We start from the raw sequence: 24,992 nt of genomic DNA on the forward strand, positions 1-24,992 counted from the left end.
CTGATAATGAGGCTCGTGTATTGCACAGAACCTGCTCTGGTCTGGAACGTGTCCAGAGATCCAGGGTTTCCTGCATGCTAAGGAGCCCAGTCGTAAAGCATGGAAGAAGGTCTACTTTTTCCTCCGGCGCTCTGGTCTCTACTGCTCCACCAAGGGCTCCTCCAAGGTCAGCCAGTCAAACCCAGCATTCTTATTCAGCTTTTAATCACAGTTGAAAGCATGCAATGAAACAGTAAAAGAAAAGGAGGAGCAGCATAGCATCAGAACAGCAAGGCTAAATGAATGACTGGCATCTCTGTGTTTCTGTGTCTGGGGGACCAGGAGCCGCGGCACCTGCAGTATGTGGCTGATCTGGAAGATTTGAACGTGTACTCTGTGGTGAACAGCCGCAAACTGTACGGAGCACCTGCAGACTTCACCTTCTGTATCAAGGTAACCACTTCCTACAGGCTTCACAGAGACGGTCAGAATATGTTGAGAGACAGACTAGCACATTGTTGGTTTTAGTCTTTTTGCAGCATTTCTTGAGAAAACTGACACTAGCTGTATCTTTTTATTTTGAGTAAACTTCCAAAAATTCAGTTTAGAGATAAACTAATTGTTTAATAATAATGCAGAAGGTAAAACTACAATCCTGAGATGAGCTGTGTTAACCTTGTCTCTCTGTTTTGTGTGTGTGTGTCTGCGTAGCCTTCCAGGAATCCTGTGCGTACTCAGGACCTGAAGATCCTGTGTGCTGAAAATGAGCAGACGCGAACGTGTTGGACGTCGGCTTTCAGATTGTTCAAGGTTCGAAAATAAGGCAGCTTCTGTCCTTATAAATCTTGAACAGAATTTTATAATAGTTTATTCTCTTGTGCAAGTGTAGACAGCAAATCGATGAATAATTTATTTTGCTTGTGTTTGTGTGTGGTCAGTATGGAAAGCAGCTTCAGTGCAACTACCAGCTGTCCAAGTCTTCGCTGCGGAGCCTGGAAGGAACCAATCTCACAGACAGCAAAGTACGATGTAGCACGCAATACATTATGGAGTAGTTACTGCTATAGATTCACCTCACATCTTTGCAGCTGCCTTTTTAAATGTTTGTGTGTGCAGTCAAAGTCCGAGGCTAGTCTGGTGGCCATGGACTTCTCGGGAAAGGCGGGAGGACGAGTCATCCAGAACCCAACGGAAGCCCAGAGTGCAGAAAGGGAGGAGGGTCAAGCCTGGAGGGTGAGCAGTAAAGCCAGAGCTGAAGAGTGATGGAGGCAGTAAATATGCACAGCCAGACCTCTGTTGAGCTCACAGAGGTTAGACAGGATGCTATAGACGGTGAGGGTCAGAGCTGGTGGAGCAGCAGGGAGGGCCTGCTTGGCTGAGACTGGATGCAGGACAGATGAACATCAAGGATAATTCTGCTTTATTACAACTGGAGTCTCTTTTGACAGTTTTGGCATCATTTCAGTTACACCAAAGTAAGGAACATAATGACACCGCTGCCTGGAGCAGGACGTGTCCAGAACCCTGAGCAGTGAGGCAGGCCGTAAACACACCAGCAGTTTAATCAGATCAGCTGAAGCAGCATTAATCACTTTGCTTACAGCACAACAGGCTGTAAAGATGACACTGGCATCCTGTCAGCCTATGAAGCTGAAACCTGTTAGCAAACTGATACCTATTTACACACCCGGCGGTTACAGAGGAGTCGTGTGTGCCTCTCTGATGAATGAAGTCCAGCAGTTCAGTTTTATTTGCATAGTAAAAACACACAACAATGAAAACAGAAAAGAGAGAAAATTGTGCAGGTGAGATAAAAAAAAACACCCAACCCTTATCATGTCATCTCACCATTAAAAAAAACTCAAGATAACTCCAAAATCTCAGGTGCACAGTTACTGTTCACAGCACATTAGCACAACAATTAGAAATTCAAGATAACTCTAAAATCTCAGGTGCACAGTTACCGTTCACAGCACATTAGCACAACAATTAGATGAGAAGAGAAGACAAACACACATTTATAGTTGAATCAAATATTGTCATGTCACATATCAAGCATACTCACATTGGAAGCCCCCAGATACAACAGTTTAGAGTAGACTGGCTCAACAGTTAAGCTCTAAGCCCAATTCTAAAATTTTTAAGTGAGGAGTCTTGTGTAGCACTAGTAAAATGAATTGAAATGAACTTGGTTTGCCATCAAGTTTAACACCAACAAATTGTATTTATGAGACCTGAGAGATGTGATTATTTGCAGTGGAAAGATGAGCACAAGGTTTGCAGTAATTTTAGTTTTTGGTCAAATATTGTTAGTCAGGAGTGAGTCTGAGGAAGCTGGGCCACGAAACACGATGCTATGTGGTATTCTGTGATTGAGTAGAGATGTAGTGATGTGAATGCCTCTAACAGTGTCTGATATTGTGACCTTTCCTTGTTTCTTCACTAACACAGCGGAGAGAAGCCCTGAGGTGCAGTCTGCCCAACTTAAACTCGGGCACGAGACCTTCCTGTAAGTCCACATGAGGGTCCTGATCCAGGGATTCTCTGGTTTTCAAAAACATAAGACTGTGCTTGCTCACTTCCTCATGTCTATGTTTTTGTCTTTGTTTGCAGCCATCCACAAGACACAGCCGTGGTTTCATGGTGGTGTGTCCAGGAAGGAAGCACAGAGACTGATAGAGAAGCAGGGGCTGGTAGATGGGTGAGTTACTTATTTACAGTAAAGGCCCGTTTACGTTGTCCCAGCAGCATGGTGTCCCTTGGTTTTACATCCATATGGAAGATTCTGCATCTCACGACTGACATAAGGTGTGAAGTTTGGTGCCAGTGCATTAGTAGTGTCCTTTTTGTAGCGAGGTAGAAAGTGAGGCTGTGGAGGTCGGTGGATCAGACTGCAGCCTGTCTGACTTCAATCCAGAAGACTAGAATTCATAATTAAAGGGAATTTTTCCATCAGTGTGTTTCTAGGTGTTGGGCAGTACTGCATATATGAAAACAGTTGCATAAAGTCTTTAGTGTCTCCAGAGGAGCTGTGTGAAGTCTGATAAACATCAAGTCATGTCCCTTGAGTTACTGTCGGTCTGAAGACTACAAGTGTGAGAAGTACTGACATCTTGAGTGTTTCTTGAGATGATGTTGATTTCAGGTTATTGTGTGCCTTGTGACAGGATGTTCCTGATCCGTGAGAGCCAGCAGCACGGGCAGTGCTTCGTTCTGACACTGTGTTACAAGTTGCAGACCAAACACTACCTGGTGATCCCTGTGAGTTCTCCTCATTCTCTAAGATACGATCAACACTTCTTTGTGATGCATCCTGACCCTCAGTGATTGTCTTCATCTCTGCAGTGTGAGGAGGAAGGCAGGAAGTACTTCACCATGGATGATGGCCTGACTGTCTTCATAGACCTGCTGCAGCTGGTGGAGTTCCACCAAATCAACAAGGGCATCCTTCCTGTGTGCCTCAAACACCCCTGCGTCTGTGTAGCACTTTAAACCGGTTCTTCTTTGGTACATGTAACCTCTGTGACCTCTGCTCTTTAACGGAGCCTCTCCTCTGGGCCCAGGGTCAGTCCTCTGGAGCTGTAATTCATGTCTGAAGTCTGAACCCAGTCATCAGACTGTACTGATATCTATTCCTGTTGATAGAGCAGTTACAGTATGTGACTGGATAATCCAGCCACCAGAGCAGTGCAAAGGTGTGTGTCCGTGTGATTATGGTATCAGGTAAATAAGACATGGATTCAGAGGATGTGTGATCCAGACATTCAGCATATCATCTGCCTCTCCTCTCTTTAGCATTTTTAATCATTTTGACTACACGTGCAGCTCCAGACAGTGGTTGGTTTTTATTTTTAATTAATGAGCCACAGTCCCCGTGGAGATGGCTTAATTAGCCATGCTGGATAGACTTTTAGTGCTACGGGGATGTTTGGAGAAGGAACGCTTTTAAATACTGTGCACTTTGATTCAGGTCCATGCAGTGATGCTGAGAGGTCCAACGTGCACTGTGATGAGGGCAGCAGCAGACTAAGGACTGAGGCCATCAGAGGGCGCAATGAGGCAGAGCTCAAAAAAGGAACTCGAGGGATGTTTCAGTTGTGTAATGTGGCAAAGCAATGCATTTTGCTGTTAATGAAGAGGATTGTGATATTGTCATCCTGCCCCAGGTTGCAATCATGTAGCAAGTAAATTCTCACTCTGCAGACTGTGTGTTTTGTACACAAGCTTCTTATTTGTGCCTTAAAAGTCTCATTTTAATTAGAACAAACCAACTATTATAACTATACCTACTTTTGATGCTGTATTTGCACAGTGACTCTGAATGGAAGCTGCAACATTTTGATGTTTATAAACACAAATATCTAATATTAAGAGTTTTTTTTTAGGGTACCTGAAAACTGGTTTTGAAAACTGAAAAATGTTAGCACTAGGGAATCGGTGAAGACCATGAGATGTGGTTAAAGCTACAGTAGTAAGTGGACCTCAAGTTGACTGTTCAACCTTTTTGTTATTGGTGGTTGTGTGAATATTTTCTTTTACCTGTAATATTTTGCACTTACTGTTTCATTGTGTTGTGAAGATCTGTTGTAAAAAAAGACAGCATATTGCCATTGTTCATTCAGGCCAGTTTACTGTTCCCATGTGTTTGATTTTATTAGATAAGGTTTGTTTATGCAACTATTTTTGTTATTTTCAGTCCTGTTTTATATGTTGAATAAATAATTTCATATTAAACTAAATTCCTCAAAATTAAAAGGTCTCTTTCTTGTGTATACAGTAATTAATAAGATGCTGAACAGAAAAGTTGATAGAATCAGTGGTGGAAGAAAGACTCAGATACTTAAGTAAAAGTGGCACAACTTTAAAAACATGTTTAAAAAAAAAAGTCCTCCAGTCAAAATAAGTAAACCGATAAGTTGTATTTAAAACATTTTGGCTGGCTGCTTGAATAACCGCCCTCCAACCTCGTACAGGCACGTGAATTGAACGTCCCCACAATCCGTACAGCTGCGTACTATGCAGGGGGTCACGCTAGCCGTCGTTCGTTTTGGTTACTGAAAGATGGGAACGTGTTCGCAGAAATGCCGCAGGTTTTGGCATGAAGGTGTAGGAAAAGACGAGAAAAGGTCGATAGTTGGAGCCTAAATTCAAAAACTGATTGAAGAGTGCCTGTCGAGCTAGCTAAGCGAACCCCACGGCTAACGGTAAGTTTCGTGTGTGTTAAGCGTGACATGTTTGTAGACTCGTACTGTGACTCGACCTTTAGTGTTTGTGTGTTCAACTGAGAGTTATATTATTTTATTTATATGGTTAGCGCCAGTGTTTTGTGACGTTGTGCTACCTAACGCTACTTAGCGAGATATGCTAACTACCCTGTCAGACCATCGGCAGGCCCGCTAAGCCCCTCCCCCCGGGCGATCTCCCACAAGGCGCTGTCTTCAAAATGCTTTTTCTGACCAATAAGAATTAAAAGATATTCACACCTTTGAGAAGCTGTAACCAGCAAATGTTTACTTTTTCTTTTGCTTGAAAAAATTTAGCACAACTGTTGGTATCAGATATTTGCTATTTGGGCAGTAGTGGTTCAGTGGATAGAACAGTCGTCTTTCAGCCGGAGGGTCCGAGGTTCGAATCTCGGTGCCTGTAGTCCACATGTCGAAGTGTCCTTGGGCAAGACACTGAACCCCTAAGTTGTCCCCGATGGTTAGAGCCATTGGTTTTGCGCCACAGATGGCTGCCTCGGTTCGTACCAGAAACAAATTCCTTGTGTGTAACGTACTTGGCCAAATAAAGGTGATTTCACTTATCCTATTAGTTATCAGTGATTGATTAACTCAATGTAGCAGCTCTAGAAAGCAGCAGTGGTTGAAGAAGAGTCGTTGTACCACAGTGTAGATATGCTGTTATAATACTAATAAAATTTTAATTTTGTGTGATCTCCTTTTGTTCATAAAGCAGCTGCAGTCAGAAAGACAAGAGAGGGCAGAACAACTTAAACTCTTGAGCAGACTTTTCTGCAGGTGTGAATAGCGACCTGTGGTCTTGTTGTAGAGAGTAGGAAGAGTTACAGGAACTAACACCTGTTTTCATGTACATATGAAGAAAGTCACTTTCTGCTGTTCCCATTTAGGGGTCGCCACAGCGAATCATCACACTGACGACTCGCATGTTGACACTTGGCACATGTTTTACGCCGAATGCCCTTCCTGATACAACCCTGACTTGAACCCGGGCCACAGCGGGGAGAGCGCTGCGCCTTAACCACTAGCCTTCCAGGGACGGCTTGTTTTCATGTACATATTGGCATGCCAATATGGTTTTAAAAATGGTTTAAAAAAACCCCTCAACCTTTAAGCTGACTGAGAGTCAGCACTTCACCTCCAGAACCCTTGGTAATGATAGAGGTGTCCCCGTTTTCACTTTTACCCCTGGCCCTCAGAGTCCCTGCACTCACCTCACATGAACATCTGGCAGTTTCCAGAAGCGCCACATCAGTCCTTTTTGAAGTTCTCTACACCTGTCTTCCTCTTACTTGATGGGTAATTGCTGGTGCTGTGTGTGCAGTGTGGTGTTACTGTATGTGTCTGCAGCGTCGGCTGCATCCTGATTCATTATTCAGCTCCCCTGGCCAGACGTAGCAATAGAGCAGCTGCTCTCTCTCAACCAGGAATCAATGAATCTGTAATTATCCCGTCATCTCCGTCTGTCTCCCCTTTCCTGTTCCTGCTTTCTGTTTATTCTCTCAGTCTTCCTCTGTCTTTCTGCTGTCTGTTTCTCTGCTCAGGCTGTCATCCACTCAGCCTGTTCACCTGTCACCTCTCGGCCTCCTGTCCTCCACCTCTTACTTGGACATGTCTTTCTACTCTGTGTCCTCCACTTCCACTGCTGCTCTCCACATGTGAAGCAGATTTAAATACCTAGATCTAGGGCTTATAAAGCCACAACTTGAAAGACAGATGTAGATAGTGAGTAAACTTTCCACTCATACATTCATCTTCCCTGCTTTCATTCTCTTCACCTATCCCACATTTGGGTAATTACATTTCCTCTCTTCTCTCTTGTCAGGGTGTGATTTGTCTCTCGCTGAGCTGCGACTTAAACGTGTTAATTACCTCACCACCTATAGAAGGATGCCCAGGACATCACTTCACAAGCGACTCTCAGTGAAATTTCAGGAGTGAGTATTCAAGAATGAGCATACATCATACTGATATTTTTCTATTACCCACCTGTGGCATGTGATATGTGACTGTGTGTGTGCTGCAAAGTGTAGTTCAAGGGCAAACTGAAGACACTCTCAGTCCTAGCCACCGCTCTTTTTAATTTATCACTATATTTTATTTAGCAGCTAGTTCATTCAGGGCAACAAACAAGGTGCTGTGTTGACTAGTGTACAACATCCTGTGCACTGCAGACCTCTGCTCAGATCCATTTATTTTGTTAGGATCAGGGTTTGTTCTTAAGACACTTAAGTCAACTAAACTTTGACTTCTCAGCAGTAACAGTTTGTGATTCCACATATGCAGCAGCTTGTTGATGTTATATAATTACTTCATGTCCATCTTTCACATCGTTTATTTCTTATTTGGTGATAAAAATGAAGACATTTTGCTGTAGTTTTCACTATCAATTGTTAAGTTTTTGTCTTTTTTGTCCTGAAAAACAAGGCATCAACAAATATTTTTCATCACTGACAAAATGTTTTCAGTTCCTTAAAGACTGAAAAGGTCTTGGATTGTAATGATGTTAAAACATATCAGCCGGCCCTAATGTGTGTCTGTTCGCTCTGTTACGTTCTTCTTAGCTGGGGCCTTAAAAAGCATTGCGAGCATATTTTTTGTCTGTATTAACTAGCATCCATTATCTACATTTTCATACACAGTAACATGTTTACATTTATGTTTTGCCCTGTGCAGTGTCCTGTTCTGTTGTGCTCATGTCTGTTTATTTACTGCTATTATTTTATTCATGTGCACATTTAGGTTGGTCGGGATTTTTTATCATGACCCATTTCTGAACTTTTTTCTTCTTTGCTGCTGATTCTCTGAGGTCCTGCGTTTTGTGGCCAAACATTTTCTTCCCCTTCCCCCCTAGAGATCGTACTCTCAGGTGTCGTAGTGTCCTGACATACGGCCCCCATGTCCCTGAACGCACACACACAGTCTCATTAATTCATGGCCTTCAACTCGGGATTGAATTACAAGCCATCACATGTGTACACACAAACAGAGATGAGCTGTGTCTGCAGTGTTTCGTCAGCACACATCAGGGTTTGCTGTGCCACACTTTGTTTGATGTTATTCATAATTCATCTTCTGGAAGTATGAGAGAAATATCTGCATTCACTTCCTTTTTCTTTCCACGGTTCCCTTTCACCCCTCAATCCACTGCACAGGGATGAGTGGCGAGCTCTCGCACCGTAGTGCTATTGAATCACTGATACATACCACAGCTTGTTCCCACAGATGTGAACACATCATTTGAGTCCAGTGCGTATAATAACGCCCTAAGATAAAAGGCAGGGGAATGGAGCGCAGGCCCTTTAAGACAGACAGAATGGGGAGGGGTCTGCATCCATAAAACATGAGTTTATTCAGTGGCCATGCTAAGCCATGGTTAGAGGCTCCTCTGCACTCCAGAATGCTCTCATACCCATCACAGAGCATCCCCGTCTGACCAGGCACTTCACACACATGCTGGTAGAGCTCTGCCACAAGCCGAGAGATGGACCTTCAGAGAAGAAAGGGATGAAACTGGAGCAGAAAACAAGCAAGAAGAAACAGTAGAAGCAGAGAGTGTATGGGGAAGAAAGAGGAGGTTCCAGGGATAAACAAGAAGATTAGAGAGAAAGTAACAGCACGATAGAGGACAGTGAACAGGTGCATCGAGGCAGAGAATGGGCAATTCCTCCTTCCCAGGCATGTCCCCTCTCTCTCCGTCCATTCTGTAATTGCAGGTATTTCTAACTTGAGTGCCTTTCTCTGCTGGGAAACTACCGCCGTTCACCTCCACTCTCTCTCCTCTTCAGTGCTATGCTATTAGTGTTTTTGATGTCTGTCTTTGTCAGCATGTTGTTGGTAGATGAAATCAATATCACTTTACAAAGATAAAGTATATACTTTGTTGTAGAAACACTTCTAGCAGTACTGCGGTGTCTGACTATAATAGAAAATCTGGGACACTGAGGCTTCTTTTACAATTTATTGGTGCTGATTGAGTAACTGTCATGTTAAAACTTATTATTCTAAGTGTTGCCGGGAATTTGGAATACATGAGAAGTCCCTTTGAAATCTATTTTAGTGCAGATATTGGGGGGGTTTGGGATGAGAGTGTTCGTGTCAGTTGCATCTGGAAGCTTGTTTACTGCCTGTGTGGATGGGAGGCTGCTGATGTTCTGGCATCTGGGGTAGCCTGAAAGAGGACCCTTGATGGAGTTACAGAGGCGGCTGCTGTTCCGAGACACGGAAGGACAGTGTTCCTAATTTGAAGGCAGATTGCTGCATTTTAATAGTGGTTTAAAAATGAAGTAGCAAAAAGGAAGTCGTTGTTTGCTTCAGAACTGATATCAGATTGATTCTTCATATATGAAAGGAGAATTCATTTAGGTGGGTCTTTCACATCTGCAGTTTGTGCCTCTTGAGCGTATCATTACATTCAAGCCACAGAACTAGGCATCTGTTTTTCAGGAAGGTAAATCCCTGACTGGGACTTAGCGATACGGTTGTGGAGTCACAACGGCCCTGTAAACTCTGGCAGGTGTGTGTGTGTATGTATTGGGCTTTTCTGCAGTGGTTTTATACTAGAGGCAGACCACCATACCTTAAAACAGTAATGTTGCATCATAAACATTTAATACAATACAATGAAGAAAATTCTTAGAAATAAAACAAAAAGCACACAGCAAATGGCAAATATTGGAGTGTGTCATCTGCTAATTAAATCTCAAGAGATGCGTCAGTATCAACTATTCTGGTGATTGATTCATCTTTGCTTAAGTGAAAACTAAGCTGAATACTTTTGGTTTTGGCACAAACTACTATGAAAAACAATTACCTGTGCATTTTTCAGTTTCTCTGTCTGTGGAAAACTGATACGTGGGTTTATTTTTGGACATTTTGTAGGCGAAACAAAACAATTTAAATAAAATAACTAGAGGATTAATTGATCATGTTAACCACATTAACAGCTGTCACACTTATCAGTGACCAAAATGCCCTAACAATCAAAAACAAGTTTAAAAAAAAAACAACAAAATTTGAATTAATTCATTCATTCCATGTATTTCTCAATCATACCTCTGTTTGGAAAAACCCATAAGGTTGTGTAACGTCATATGATAAAGATTTTCCAAGTTGCACATATAGTATAGGATGAAGCAAAAATGGTTTACCTTAAAGTTTTTTATGATGCAATTATTCTGTTTACATATACAGTATATAAGAGCTATACCAAATTTTTCTTTTGTTATACAAGGCAAGCAAGGAGCTGTGTATTTACTGGCTGCATCTTTGTTTGAATTAGGACGTGAGTTGCAAATCCTTTTGGTCGTGCAGCAGAATGAATATACAAATATTAACTTTTTTATTTAAAGGATTCAAGAAATGGCATCGTATTAGTGGCGATTGTTTTTAAATAAGCCTCTAGGATTTTCAAAGCTCACCAGGTATTTCGGAAAGATCTCGACAGTTCCAGTATAATAACCGGAGAAGCGCAGACTGGTGCCACTACTGTACTGTCGACTGGCAGAGTGAAAAATGGAGGGCTTTACTGTCTAATCGGTGCTGATTTACATGATACCCTCCTCTCTTCACCCTCCAACACACTCACTCTGCACAAATCTGTGTCGGAGCAAGAAATGACTCGAGTCTCTTGAACATGGTGGGAGGCAGGGCTGGAAAAATACCAGCTATTTTAAAATTCAGCCTAGTTCGAGATGAGGCCTGTCACATTCTGCATGCTGTTGCACTTGAAAATCACTGAGTATTAAATCCACACAGAGCATTTGGAAACACACAGTCGCCCTTGAACTTCTTAAATGTATCTCTTTGTGCTGCATGACTACACGAGTCATGTCACCTCAATGATGTGCCAACGCCCTCCTCGACTCTTCAGGAGGTTTTATGGGGTGGGGGTGGTGGTGGGTAGCAGATCGAGCATGTTGGAATCACAAGTAACTGGAGAGCGAGAGAGACGAGACTGCAGAGGATCAGTCAGAGCTGAGGAGCTGCAGCCAAACAGTTTTCCCATGTCAACCTGATCAAACTTGTTGACATCCTGAAGGAGATGGGAGAGATGCGGAGGCAGAGTGAAAGAGACGAAGGGTGGGTGGTTCTGGCATCAGAGGACTGATTGATGCGGTTGCCTCAGAGGCACCAGGGGAGGGATATTGAATCAGGGATGTCTGCTTTGCACTCTAACATTTAGAGACTCGGCTGCTTTTTCGTCCTTGAGTTGGCTTCCTTTGGCTTCTTTTGAGGCAGAACAGCTTTTGTAAGAAATGTGGTGTCAAGCCCTCAGGCTACAGATGCCTAAATGCAGGTTTAAACACCAGACACTTCCTCATTTTGGTAGCATGTCTAAAAAATGGTGACACTTGAGCTGACAAGTAACTTCATTAAAAAAGATGATACATAACCTGCAGCTCTGAAAGAAAATTATTCAGCTATTTTATAATTGAATTGAAGGGAATTTCATTCACTGATATTGAAGGGATTGAGGTGTTTTGTCTATTGAATGGTGTGTTACAGTTGGGAAATATATTCCTGTTGGTGGTACTGTACCATGGCCACTTGTTAACTGCTCTAGTTGATCGACACATCATCATCTGTGTCCGGGTCGACTACAGTTTGGATCAGGATAGGGTTTCCTTGGCCCCATTTGGGCCAGACTTTTGATTATAAATGAGCTATAGATGCAGTTGTTTCAGTTGTTGGACCGCTGAAATTTTTTTCAGAGGCAAGAGTTTTAGCCAACAAAGATGTATAAACTAGGGCTGCATGATAAATCATTTTGTGAGTGTGATTTAGATCCCTTTGCCATCTCGGTCTCATGTGACAATGATTCTGCCATCTTTGCATCAGCAGGGAGACGCCTTGCATCAAACCAAGTGCTCCCTTTTCCTTGCTAAGCTGCATTAACCACTAACTGATTATTTCTGCTTCAACTGCTATTCGGCACTACATGTATGGGGCAGGCAGTGCAACGTTTGGGGAAAAAAATAGTAGCAGGATGACAGAATATTTTTCACCTTATCTAACATGTTGGATTTGTTTTTGAATCACTTTTCTTTCCATCTACAGCTCACCATGTGATGCTAGTTGTCTGGTAAAAAACATGGACAGTCTCCCCATGTGATTTCTAGGATGCTCTCCATCTAGAATATCTTTCCATCCACTTTAAAATGTTACCAACTTGACCTGCTTTGGTCCCCGGGTGTATCTCTTAGGAGCTGTCCTCTGTTAATGTGTAGGAGGACACGTGTGGCTTAAGTCTTCCAGCTCATGTTTGTTTTGCTCTTTTTCATATATTTCATATTTTCTCTGGTGATGACTTCAGAAAGAACCGAGGCCAAATTTCATAGGAGAATATGTCTGTTACTGTTGTAGGATGGATACTGGTGACTGTCATACAGCAGTGTTTGCCCAGGAAAGGTTTTGCCTTTTTAAAGAATAGCCAGGTGTCTTTTTAAACAAATCCCCCAGAATGAAGGCACATGATATGGGATAGGCATGAATAGACTAAAGATGAAAAAGGCATTTTGTTAAAAAGCTAATCTGACAATGAAAAGGCAGATAAAAGTGTGAAGCAGCCCGTTATGTTTTGTTTGTGTCATTGTTGTTGTAGTTTCCCAGCCTCCAGAATCTGAACACAAAGTGGAAGTAAAATGCACTGAATAAAGCAGAAAAGAGATGGTGGGTGCCCTTCTGTAATAAATCAGCTTAATTGCAAAGTACCGTGTCACATTTTTCTCCATAGCAGCCGTTTCCATTTTCTTCTCCAACTGACGGTCGCTGGACACAAAGTGCTGGTAATGACCTCAGGTCTGCTAGTGTGGGCACACTGCCAGTGATGGGTTCTCATTTAAACTCCTCTGCACCAGTGGAAAACATGTCTGTCACCGTTTTCACACCAATTATACACTACTGTGAGTTCAGCTTTTTAAAATTGTATGCAGGCAGCACACAGTGACTACTGGTCAATAGCTACACAAAACTCCAGCAGTTGAGCTGTGCAACATGATCAAAATGTCATATTCTAATATAAATCATTTCATATCAACGCAATGATACATATCACAATATAGCACATTTTCTGAAAATACAATAAATATACACGCTTTATAAAATGACCACATGGAAAGGATCGGGAAGAAATGACCGCTCGGAAAAATTTATTTAATTGGTACTATGAGTTTTAAACTTGGTTTCTGTCCAATTTGCTAACATGTAGGAGGCCGGATTTATGACCTATACTGCAACCAGCCACCAGGGGGCGATGGCGTAATGGTGGCTTCACTGTCATGGCATCCATATTTTCTATAGTGGATGCATGTAACACGTGCAGCCTTAACTGAACCATTTACAACCAGCTATTACTGAGAAAAGGAGCAAGTGCAAAGGTTGACCTTGGGGTGCGTTTTTTTTAAATCCAGCCCTCCTCTCTGAGGTTTGTCATTTGGAATGAAGACAGTCTGTATTGAAGCTCATAAAAGTTTTTCATCTACACTGAATTGTCAAATGAAGTTTTTTGACTTGACAGAACTTCTGCAATAATTCATTGTGATACTACAAAGATTCCTCTGACTCAGGTCCATGTAGTCCCACTTGTGTGTGTTGGTTGCAGTTTGATTCAAGAGCCAACTAGCTTCTCTGCCTGCAGCAAGACCATTTCCTTTTCCCTCAGCAGTGGGTAGATTTGAGAGCAGTATTAAACACATGTGTGTTGCACATGTGCTCTTGCTGTGCACTACACCCTGCATCTGTCCATCGGCTTCTTAAGCTCCTTTGGTCTTGTTGGAGAAGTCTCTGGATGACCTTTTCGCTACATAAAGGAGTTTGCAGATTTTCCTTTTTACAACCAAAGAGATACCTGAAAATGGCCTTTGTTGTGGCTTTGAAGGCACCATAGGAAAGGCAGTTAGGATGCTCATGGAGATGTTAATTTTGCAGTGTGTGATGGACTGTGTGATATGTGTGTGCGGAGGTTACTTCAAGGTCTTCCTGCTTTTGCCATGTATTTGGGTATTTTGTAGTGCAATGGGAAAAACGTTGTTTAATTTGACAGCTTTCCTGTTCACAGATCTTCATCTCCAGATGTTTTATGTTACATTTGTCCTTGATGAAAGCCAGCAGTCTCGGTGACATCTCTGGTGGAGAGCAGCCTGTCAGATGGCATTACTGTCAAACATCAGGGCGGAGAGGAATTGGCTCTGTGTACACACTGTTGCAGGTGGAATGTGTCTGTGACAGAGGCTCTGGGATGAACAAAGTACCGATCTGCATGTTTCCTTAGTGGTTTGTGTGTGTTTATAATGCTGTGGTCATACAAAATTTGTCATGTCTTCAGCTTTAACAGTCTAGAAAGAACTGTGCTCCCGGCACCACACACTAGTTCACATATTAACTCTATCCTATGAATTGTGCATGCTGAGTGTTTAGCCAGAACAGCTCAGAAACCACTCAGGATATCGAGCCTTACTTGTTTAAATAGCAGCATTTTGTGGCTTGGTTGGGAAGTTGAATCACACACAGACTGACTGTAGACATGACGCTGACCCAGGACCAATAGTTTTTCATAAAGCACCCCTGGAGCTGAATAAAACATGTAGTCAGTTTTTTTCCCAGCCTTGGGACCAGTGTATATGCGTCTTGTGTGTTTGTGGAGTGTGTGAGTCCTTTGTGTGTCTACATGTTATGTGACAGCTCTGATCTCATGAGCTGGTGTGACAGCTCTGACATGTGTCCTCTGACAGCAAACCTAACAACCCTGTTGATGACTAAATTGCAGTGAGCGATAGTTAACAAGCTGCTCATTTGCTGATTACAGAGAACGGTCCTTCTGAAACCCTGATCACACACAAATGAAAAGCTTCTGTCCATTGGAATAAATGGGGTATCTGAAATGAGGAGTGGGGGCTGAAAGAGAAATGAGGAGGACATGATTGTCATGGGAGCTGGGGTTTTTTTATACAGTAACACTCTGCAGATAAACTTTTTGCACATTCTGTTGTGCTGTAGATAAAATTGCCATGTTTGCTTATTAAGGCTCCAGCTAACTTTTTTTTTTTTTACCTAATGATGTCATTCATCAACAAAGTTAAGATTTATGCAGTGTAAGCCTACTGTAATTAGAAAAGCTGTTTTCTATATTTTGCCATTATTTATAAGAGATAGTGTTGTGTGTGCCGACTATGATTTACTTCAGTGGCCAGTGCCGACTCTAGCCAGAAACACGAGAGCTTACCTAAACTGACTTGTGGTGTAATGTTAACGGGACTCTGCGTTGCTTGATGCAGGTTGTCTTGGATTAGAGCATCAGAAAAATGTTAAATTTTAAACTTGAAGTCTGATTATTTTGGATCACTGGGCTGAATGGGATTCTTTATTGTCTGTATGCTTGAGAAAAGAGGAAGCAGGTTTTAAAGGATGATAAATCTGCAGGCACCCTGTTGACAAGAGAAAATGCCTCAAAGCAAATGCAGTATAATCAGCAAATAGTTTTTTGGTCGTACTTTTGTCTCTTCCATTTGTCTCACACACAGACACGGTTGCAGACCCTCTCCTGTACAACACACACATTTGCAGTGTAAGATATCATCTCTGTGCAGCCCTGGCTTTCCTCTGCAGCCTTGCAGAATGATTTCATTGGGATGACAAGTGTGCCTCTGCCTCCATATTTCTGCCACCCGGGCCCCTAGCCTGGATCCAGAAGCAGTCTGCCATAATAAAGGCACTTTTTCTTTTTTGTCTCTGCTCTCCTTATATCTCCATATACCCAATTTGATTGTAGCTCTGCTGAAAGTGGCATTTTAATTCCATCACAACAACTCCAATGCTTACTTTCTTTTCCCTCTCCATCCCTCTTCACTCCTCTCATGCACTGCAGAAAATGGGTTCAAGCGCTGTTGCTGGCCATTATCTTTTTGAGCTATCTATCTTGATAATTGACTAGTGGTGGTAAATGCAATGGTGATTGGTGTGATGCTAATACATTCTGCCAATTTGACACGCTCATAATGCGTTGAGCTCGCTTTTCCACCCAGCAGCCCTAATGGGGAGGCGCAAGGTTTGCCATTGTGGAGCACTGTAACATCATGGATACACACAGGAGGGCGACCGTGTGGGCAGGGAGAAACATTTGATCTAAATTAGGACTCAGGAGCATTTGAGTGGGCGTGGAGGAAGAGGTACCTGGTCTAAACATACACAGAATCAGGCTATAGAAACGTACAGATAATGTAGATGTCACAGTATGGATGTATAAACACAGCTGGAGCAAAGACATCATAATATCAGTCAGTTTGTTCTGCATGGTGCTGACTGCTGAGTGAGTACTGTGAATGGGAGGCATACTGTATAATCCAGTGCATTTAGTGATGAGATGGCTTAGACTAATTCCACTTGGCAAGACATCAACAGTAACTAGTAAAATCCTGGTGTATCTATAAGAATACCTGAGGACATCAAAAGATTGGTGTGAGATATTTGCTCTTGAAAGCTTTTTGCCGCTACTACACTGGAGATCAGTGGAAATTAGTTTGTGTTGGTAAAAGCATTAACCACCGACAGAGCTAAGATGTCCATCGACAGAAATTGTCAATTTTTAATGAGGAAAAAAATTGAAAAATCTTTAGTTTCAGCTTCTCAAATGTGAATATTTGCTGATTTAATCAGTTTTGGGCTGTCTAAATTAGAAGGGAGTTTAACATCAGCTAACTGGCCTTGGCTAATGTAACTTAGCTAATTCAGTACGTTAGCTATATTAGCAGTTTCTTTACTTGTAAAACAGGCTACATGCTATCTGTTTTGTTATTATTCATAAAAATTACTCCCCAACAAAGTTCTAGCCTACTTTGTGTGTTCTTGGTGGAGTCTGACCTTATCGATGGCTGTAACCACCGTCCTGAGTTGATGGTACAGAGAAATATCCAATCAGCTATTTGATTAGCTTGGAATGCTGCTAGTCACACACGTTCTTCCAAACACAATGATTGTTGATTGACAGGTCTTTCCTGTTGCCAGCTTAAATTTCAATTTGAGATCAAGTCACTGCTGTTATTTTTCAGTGCATGTAACACTGTTGTTATTCACTGTAGATTCATTCTAATATGTAATCTTTTTACATTCATTCAGCTCAGGTGCTCCGCAGAAGCACTTAGGTGCTGCGGCTAAGCCTTTCTATGTTAGGGAAAACCCTGCCATTAGAAACACTGCAGTGGGAACACATGATAAGGTAATGGGCACATTATGATTATAGAAATGTAGAGTTTATCACATAATCTAGGTGGCTGTAGGCAGTTCAGTCAGTCTCCTCAAACATGCAGCCTGTTGGTAATATGCTGCCAGACATTTCCAGATGGGATGAAGGATAGTCTGAATCACTAACAACATTTGCATAGTGCATCTTAAAGTGCTGCCAGAAATGAGAGAACAAAACTTGAAATGTAGCTAAAGCTGCTGCAAAGATGAGTCTGACTCAAAATATTGCCAGTGCTGAAATGACACCAAGGGACTATTATGTCCTAAGTGCTTGTATAAATGATCAGTATGCAGGTCTAAATAGCACAGCTGGGGTGACGGACTAATTGCTCAGAGGAGTCACTGCGACACAAATGAGCACCAACATGGTGGTGTTTTAAAGACCTTAGTGGAGGGAAAAGGTGGGGAAAGGTATGATAGAATTGTGGCAGTCATTAGGGGCAAGCCTGCTCTCTGCAGCTCTGGCTTATCTACTGCAAGGTGGAGGCATGGGGAGGGTAATTCTGCTCGGGGCTCATGTGCAAAGTGGAGATACAGAACAAGAGGGAAGTGGAGGGAGAGAGAGGGAGATATAAAGCTGGTTCATTTGCAGCTCGTCCCCGTAGACTGTGGAAAGGATTATGCTTGAAGAGGGAGAGGGAGATGCACAGGCTCTGTCTTAGCTCAGACTGAGCACCCTGCCTCCAGTCTTATACACTGCACTGTGCACTCTCTTTTTACTCGTTCACACACATGTGCAGACACAAACACACCAGTGCCATGTAGAATCTCGGCCAGAGAGGGACACCAGCCTGCACAGGACCACAAGCCAGGTACGCTTCCTTCATTCCTCATTTCGGCTCTGCCACATTATACACCAGCAGATTTTTGGGTTGTCGCTGTAGTGATCCAGCCCCTCAATCTCTGCAGAAGACTCTCGCAGGCTGCATGCACCAAGATTATCTGGCTTTTTTGCATAGCCCCAGGAGAACCAAAAAAAGGCAGCAGAGAGGGAGAGGAGGAGAAAAACCAAACTGAACAGTGTTTGTCACATAGGGCAAGTATATATGCAGCAGGCACTCAGCTAACCTGGGTTGACCTTCATATGGAAGGGGGTGCTCCCACTGTGAGCACCTATTCAACAGAATGTAGGACACAGTCCACAAAGACTTCCTTATCACAGCCGACTCTTAAAAGGCACATTTAGTCCGCTCACCTGTTTCTGTCTCCTCACTCTGGTGCTGTGTTACTAATCACATTCTGAATGTGATCAGGGGACCAGCTGCATTTGGTTTCAATGTAAGTCGATGTGCAAACTGTCAAATTAAGTTGAATTTGTCAGAGAATCGGTGTGCAGGGGGATAAACATGCTTTTGGTGCTCTCAGGCTGGAGAAGTGTTTCACTGTATGTTGTTTTTTTATTAGTGTGTCGAGTTTGTACACCAAACCTCATGAGAGCAACACCACTGACCCGCAAACAATTTCAAGCTTTCGAAGTGTATGTTCCACTCTTTATCTTGGTTATTGTTTTTTTTTGTTTTTTTTTTCTGGAAGACCGAGTAGCTCAGAAGGCTCAGAATTGACTTTGATGCTGGTCTGATATCGGTGTGTACATCTTGAGACTGCAAGGGAATTTCTGCAGTATGTTGCGCTGGCTGGAAGTGAAAAGGCAAAGCAGCTCTGAATTAAGTTTTAATTTGAGTCACTGCTGACGTTTTCCCTCTGATTTCTTTGATCTGGTGCTTAGCAAAGAGTCGGGACTATGTAACAAATATCTTCAAGATTGGAATCAAGTCTTAGCGTTCTGATAAAGCCTTTAACACAGCTGCAGTATTTTTGAGTTTACCATTTATTATCTACATAGGTCTTGGCATTATAATTAACTACACAGCATCACTACTTTTTAAATGAATTAAAACTGCAACTTTATGTATTTGTATTTTGTTCTGTTTAGTTGTGGACACCCAGACACGGACTCTGATATAGTTATGGTTTTAAAAACAGTTTTTTTTTGTTGTTTTTTTTTGTTTAACAAGCACAAATTGGTCACATACCTGACGTCACAAACCATCACACACACTAGATAAATGCTTTCACTGGAGTCTGTCGTGTCACTGTTTTAGCCAACACAACCACCTCATGCAAATAAGAATAACTCCCACCAAGTAAAATCAGCACCAGAGAAAATAATCCGTGCAAACAACATAGCGCACGCGCATGCACAGGAGCTGGATTGGTACCTTAGAAGCTATAGTAACAAGCAACAGTGATGCAGTCGACCTTAAAGCCAATTTGATCACCACAGTGGGGACTCGCTGGTGATGCTGCTGTCTCATGTCTGGGCTGCAGAGCTCTCTGAGGAAATACAACAGTTAGAGCACTTCAGCTGTGCTAACATGCATTTTCTAAACCCAATTAAGTCAAAATGGCTGCATCCCAAGGTGGTGCCTTTCATTTCGTGTGAATCCACTGAATGGTTGCGAAACCTTAGATAAGAAATCTGGCAGTTTTCTGTAATTTTTGTGATTGTCAACAAATCCCATGAAAAGAATTGAACCAATAACTGAGGCTAGTAACACGCCAGTGTATCCAAGTCCTGATGCATCATCATCTGCAGTGCCACAGAGCTCCACATCAGTGCGCCACATTGTTGCTTTGGGAATGAGACTATATAACTGTCAGCCTTTTTTTAAACAGATTTACATCTTCAGTGGCAAATGGCAAGCCTGGGGCTTGAAGCCACAGACGGGTAGGGAGGTCTTTTCATGGTAGTTTTTGAGAATATAAAAACAGAGTCACACCAGTTGTATCATTGAATTATAGAGGAACACAAGTTCAGTACCTTCACCCCACAGTGTGATTTCCCAGTGGGTGCTTTCAATTACCTGAGCTCCCAAGCACCCACTTAAATCAGCACCTGTGCACACAGTGCAACAACTGCTGCATAAGGTAATAAAGTCTCACCTTTATATAGAGTACACATCTTTCTGCAGCATCACACTCTGCGGTAACAGCTGGACAGTGCAGATCACTTTACTAGTGCATCTGCTGAGGTTGTTTTATTCCTGTAGCTGTACAGCATGGCAAGAAGATATTAGGGAGGAAGACGTGACACCCACAGTGCTGCAAGATCATGACCTGCCGAGCCACCAGGGCACGGCCTTCTGTTAACCATATTGTGATTGTGTTTGCCCCCTGGGGGGTGGGGGTGGAGGCTAACCTCCGACAGCAGTAGTATCATCTCTGGCTCTGAGCCCACTGAGCTGTCAGCTTCAAATGCCGAGGGCCAAGAGGAGTCGGGGGACGTCAGTACGGTGGAGATCAGGGATAATGAGTAGAGATGGAGTTAGACTGCAGTCTGTCTGACTGTGCCTCTGCTAGTGATGCTAGAAGGGGCTGCACACTGCTGAAGTGAATCACCATGTGGGTTTGAGATGGTAAAATGAGGAGTTTAGACTTCACAGTTCATATAGGAAGCAGTGGAAAGTTTCATGTCCTTGCCATCAGACAGCTGTGATATGCTTTCACAGATCTGTTGAGTCACAGTGCCAGGTGAAAGAACATGACCGGTAAGTGTTGGACTGAGTTTTTGGATATCGGCACTCATGGTAATTCTGGGATTTGTGCATTATTCAATTAAGCAGTTAGCACATGTGGTGGGATTTCATTATCAACTGTGAGCTTTGAAATTCTGAAATATGTATATTATATACACAGACAGGCAGAGGCAGACGTGACTGCAGAAACAGACTCGCACTCCTTTGAAACTGCCTTCTCAACTGAGTGGATTTCCCTGCTACTTCACTTTTTCTCAGATCACATCAGTCTTGTTAATTGCCTAGCCCACGCAATTTTTCCCCATACAGTACCAGCTGACTTATGACCATTGATGTAACATGCTGCCAGTTAGGAAGGGGCTAATGTGCAAATCATGCTAGCACACCATCTGCAGGCAAGGCATATTTTTAGACGGTGTGCTCAGAAAGGACCGGTTTCAGTCAATTATTTTGATTTAAGAACACCATCTGCTTATAAACTGCACATTTTTACCCAGACTAAACCTGACAGCAGCTTGTGGACTGAGGATGAATGAGGGGGGAAAAAAGACTTTTTTGAAAGACAGTGGTTTGGTTACAAGAAAAGGAAGTGACCCTGACAAAAATTATTTGGCTAAAGCATTTTAATAACCAGTTGTTGTTTTTTTTAACACAAAAATATCCAACTTCTAAAACGTGAGAATTTAATGCTTTTCTTTTTGCCTACTAAAGGCTTTTGACTGTTGATTGGACCAAACATTTTAACTTAAAATGTTTGGTCCAATAAACATCCCAAACAGTCAGGTTGTCAGGTTCCCTGATAGACTAGTGGTTAGGATGCAGCGCTCTCACTGCTACGGCCCGGGTTCCAGTCAGGGTTGCGTCAGGAAGGGCATCCGGCCTAAAACATGTGCTAAATGGCGACCCCTAACGGGAAAAAGCCGAAAGTGACACCCAAACAGTCCATCTAAAACTAACCTGCTTGTTATGGTCATGATTTTACCTTTGTATTTAATTTATATGATTTTAATTTGGGAGTAACTGGAGCTTTGTGTAGCATCAGTGCTTTGTGTCACATCAGCAGTAACCAGAGCGTTCTACTGGACTGACACGTTTACTATTAGTCAGCTAACGCTAGCTTCAGAATGGGGGTTGTTTTATACAGTTTGTCCCAACCAGGAATTGATGTTGTTGCTAGGAAGCAGGATGTGATGGGAGGGGCAAAGAGTGGTTAGGAGCGGCTTATGTTTGAGTCTTACTCGAGCCTCTGGGCTGAGATGAAACAAGGTAGAGTAGCTTTCAGTAAATTCTAGCTACCATAAGTCTGCCATGTTTTTGAGGTTGACTTAATAGAACCTAAACGAGTACATCTACATACCAAATTACATTAGCATATTGTATAGTTTTAAGCCATTTTAATCCATGTACTCAGTGCTATCCCTGCATCAGATCAGAATAACATTTCTGCTGAAAGAGAAGTTTGAAGTTAGCATGTTGTGACTGGAAAGAGACCCTGATGAGGTTTTTTTCTCTACCTAAACACTTGAAAGAATCATTAAATTTCATTTCATCTTTGTTGCATCAGTAATTTGGCCTCATCACTGGTATTTCTGTGCAGACGGTGATGTTGTGTCCCAATATATCATTTATAAATGAATGGATCATGCTCGTCACATTTCAAAGACTCAGTGTTTCCCTAGTTGCAGCCATGGTGTTTTGTGTCGCATACATTATTACTGATGTTTTTGTAAAATATTTCCACAATCTGTAAGAGTCAGTTCAAGTGATTGAATGCGCACAAATACAGATAGATTTCACCATTTCCATACTTGACCCTTGTAGGCATTTTGGTTGGATGTGACAAAACTCTACACAAAAATATTTACAGTACACTGAACTCAGTACAGTTGCAGATATTTAATGTTTTCCCAGTTTGTGCTGTGTCACAGCCAGGAGTCATCCAGCTGGCTGCCTCCCAGAGCCCAGTGTGGGCACTGATTAGTGGCCAGTAATAGATCTCGATCCCTGACTCATCCTGTCCCACTATTCACTCAATGATACCAATTACTCACCTTCAGGACGTCTGATGGACTCAGACAAGCCAAAAATATCACTTTCTAATTATCAGGACCTCCTCTGTTAGTTAGAATTGATGTTTTGCCTCAGACCAGGTTTTGTCCTGTCACTGTGGAGAGAGTAGAGCTGGAGTGTGGCTGTAGCTGCAGCAGTTTAGTGGTGTAACTAGGAAACTATTGGCCATCTCATCTTGAGGGGCTGAATTCAGCCATACATCTGTGATGGAAGGTGGCTGCTTGCTAACCTGCACCCCCACACCCCTCTAACATCCTAGTCATCTAGCCTCTTGTCTTAGTTTAATGGTGCCAGGGATTGGCCACATCTTGTGTGTTGATATATGTGTGTTTTGATGCTTGGACCAGGATGAGCTAATATAACGGTGAGGTTTTTAAAAAGTATCAGAGCATGCAGTATCAATTCACTGCAAGACTCTTGGAGGATCAGTGAAAGGAGACTGAGTCTTGGCTATCCCCAGACTGGCCTAAATTATTCTCTTTGATGATGGATCATCAAATTGAAACTCTGCAGGACGGTTGTTATAAGTATAACCAGTGACCTGGTTGGGTTAGATTTTCAGAGATGACACCCAAAACTAAGTCTTGTCATATGTGTGAGGCAAATTTTTATGCAGTGACAAATGTCGGTTTACTGACCGCATGCCAGCATCAGCAGTGAATAAATGTCCCATGGATGCATCACGTGGATTATTTGTGCTATAAATGTACCTCATTTCACCAGCCATCAGGATTTAAGGGGACACACATTTGCAGTTTGATTTTACCTTAGTTAAAAGCTGCTATATGGTGAGATAACTGAATTAAATGGCTTGTGCAGGAAAAGCCTACCACTGACTATATCAGAATAGGGTCTGATTTTACAAAAACTTAATTCAACCTTGCATTCACCATCTGTTGCTTAATCTGGTCAAGATCTGCTTACTTTAATTATATCATTAGGAATTATTGTTATACTGTTTAGTGCTGGGAAGTATTAAACAATTGATATAATGCTACAGAAAATTGTTATAAACTGAACTGATTGTCCATTGTACGTTCATACGTTGGCAGTGTAATCGTGAGTCAGATATTAAATTGCTGTGTATTCGGGGTCAGAAAGGTCCTAAGTGATTGATCATTGAAGTCTGAGAACGCAGTGCAGATTACCTGACAATGAAAAGAGCTGTTAGTCGCAGACTTGCAGACATCACTAGCATACATGGCTGTGTTGTCCATCCCTAGAACCAGCTGTTTGAGCCCAACCCGACATGTATAGGACACACGTCATAGAAGAGTCTCAGTATTTTTCCATGCTCCCCTCAGCCCCCTGGCCTATGTGATTATCACAAAATCAGTTGAAGCCAGTGTTGCCCGCGGCTTCACAGACAACAGAGGGCCAAGTGTCCTTCAGGCCCGTGTCCGCTGCTCACTGGAGGCTGAATGCGGACGAATAGTACTGGACAAAGCAGGACAGGGCTGGGTGCTGTGTGTTGACGACTCGACTGTCTGTGCGAGCAGTGTGCTCTCAGCTGGGTCTCATATAGGGAGATGGTGTAGAAAGTCACTCTGGTATTTTGAGACGCCTCTTTATCAATTTTCTGGCTGTGAATGAATTATGAAGCACCCCAAGAAGTCACAATTGAACTGAAGGTCTAAAAGTGGGGAAGACAGCTGTATCATTGTACAGCAAGGTGCATACTACTGCTTTTTCTACAAATAATTACTGCAATTAAAAATCTGTGCTCATCGACTGAGAACTGCTGCTGTTAAAGGTAGAAGGCACTGACGTACAGTACATGTCAGCTAAGGGGAAGAGACAGTCTGTTCTTAGTGCAGATGATTGGAGGGTTTGATGTATGAAGCAATCAGCACCTCTGTGCTTCGCTGTGATCCAGGGCCTCCCTGCACGCAACAGTTTGGACAGATTTTGTATTCAGCAAAGGCAGAGT

General features: G+C 42.5%; 2 protein-coding genes across 11 annotated transcripts in view; both read left to right on the top strand.

Moving 5' to 3' along the window:
* Window positions 1-4,186, top strand: part of grb7 (growth factor receptor bound protein 7) — an 11,709-nt gene extending 7,523 nt beyond the window's left edge. For all 4 annotated transcript variants that reach the window (XM_020604827.1, XM_020604828.1, XM_020604826.1 and 1 more), the window contains 9 exons: window positions 29-166; window positions 322-432; window positions 691-789; window positions 918-1,001; window positions 1,096-1,212; window positions 2,431-2,488; window positions 2,593-2,680; window positions 3,147-3,240; window positions 3,325-4,186. In XM_020604827.1, the coding sequence (XP_020460483.1) occupies window positions 29-166; window positions 322-432; window positions 691-789; window positions 918-1,001; window positions 1,096-1,212; window positions 2,431-2,488; window positions 2,593-2,680; window positions 3,147-3,240; window positions 3,325-3,471 (936 nt within the window). In that variant the 3' untranslated portion in view covers window positions 3,472-4,186. The remainder of the gene's footprint in view (window positions 1-28; window positions 167-321; window positions 433-690; window positions 790-917; window positions 1,002-1,095; window positions 1,213-2,430; window positions 2,489-2,592; window positions 2,681-3,146; window positions 3,241-3,324) is intronic.
* Window positions 4,187-4,963: 777 nt separating this feature from the next.
* The window catches only part of srcin1b (SRC kinase signaling inhibitor 1b), a 63,877-nt gene continuing 43,848 nt past the window's right edge, over window positions 4,964-24,992 (top strand). For 4 of the 7 annotated variants that reach the window (XM_020604625.1, XM_020604627.1, XM_020604631.1 and 1 more), the window contains exon 1: window positions 8,600-8,897. In XM_020604625.1, the coding sequence (XP_020460281.1) occupies window positions 8,876-8,897 (22 nt within the window). In that variant the 5' untranslated portion in view covers window positions 8,600-8,875. Of the gene's footprint in view, window positions 5,184-7,044; window positions 7,157-8,599; window positions 8,936-18,084; window positions 18,269-24,992 lie in introns of those variants that run through there. The other 3 variants (XM_020604628.1, XM_020604630.1, XM_020604632.1) reach the window with 3 other exon arrangements.

Source organism: Monopterus albus, unplaced genomic scaffold (assembly GCF_001952655.1).
Source record: "Monopterus albus unplaced genomic scaffold, M_albus_1.0 scaffold67.1, whole genome shotgun sequence".
In the NCBI taxonomy this organism is placed as follows: Eukaryota; Metazoa; Chordata; class Actinopteri; order Synbranchiformes; family Synbranchidae; genus Monopterus; species Monopterus albus.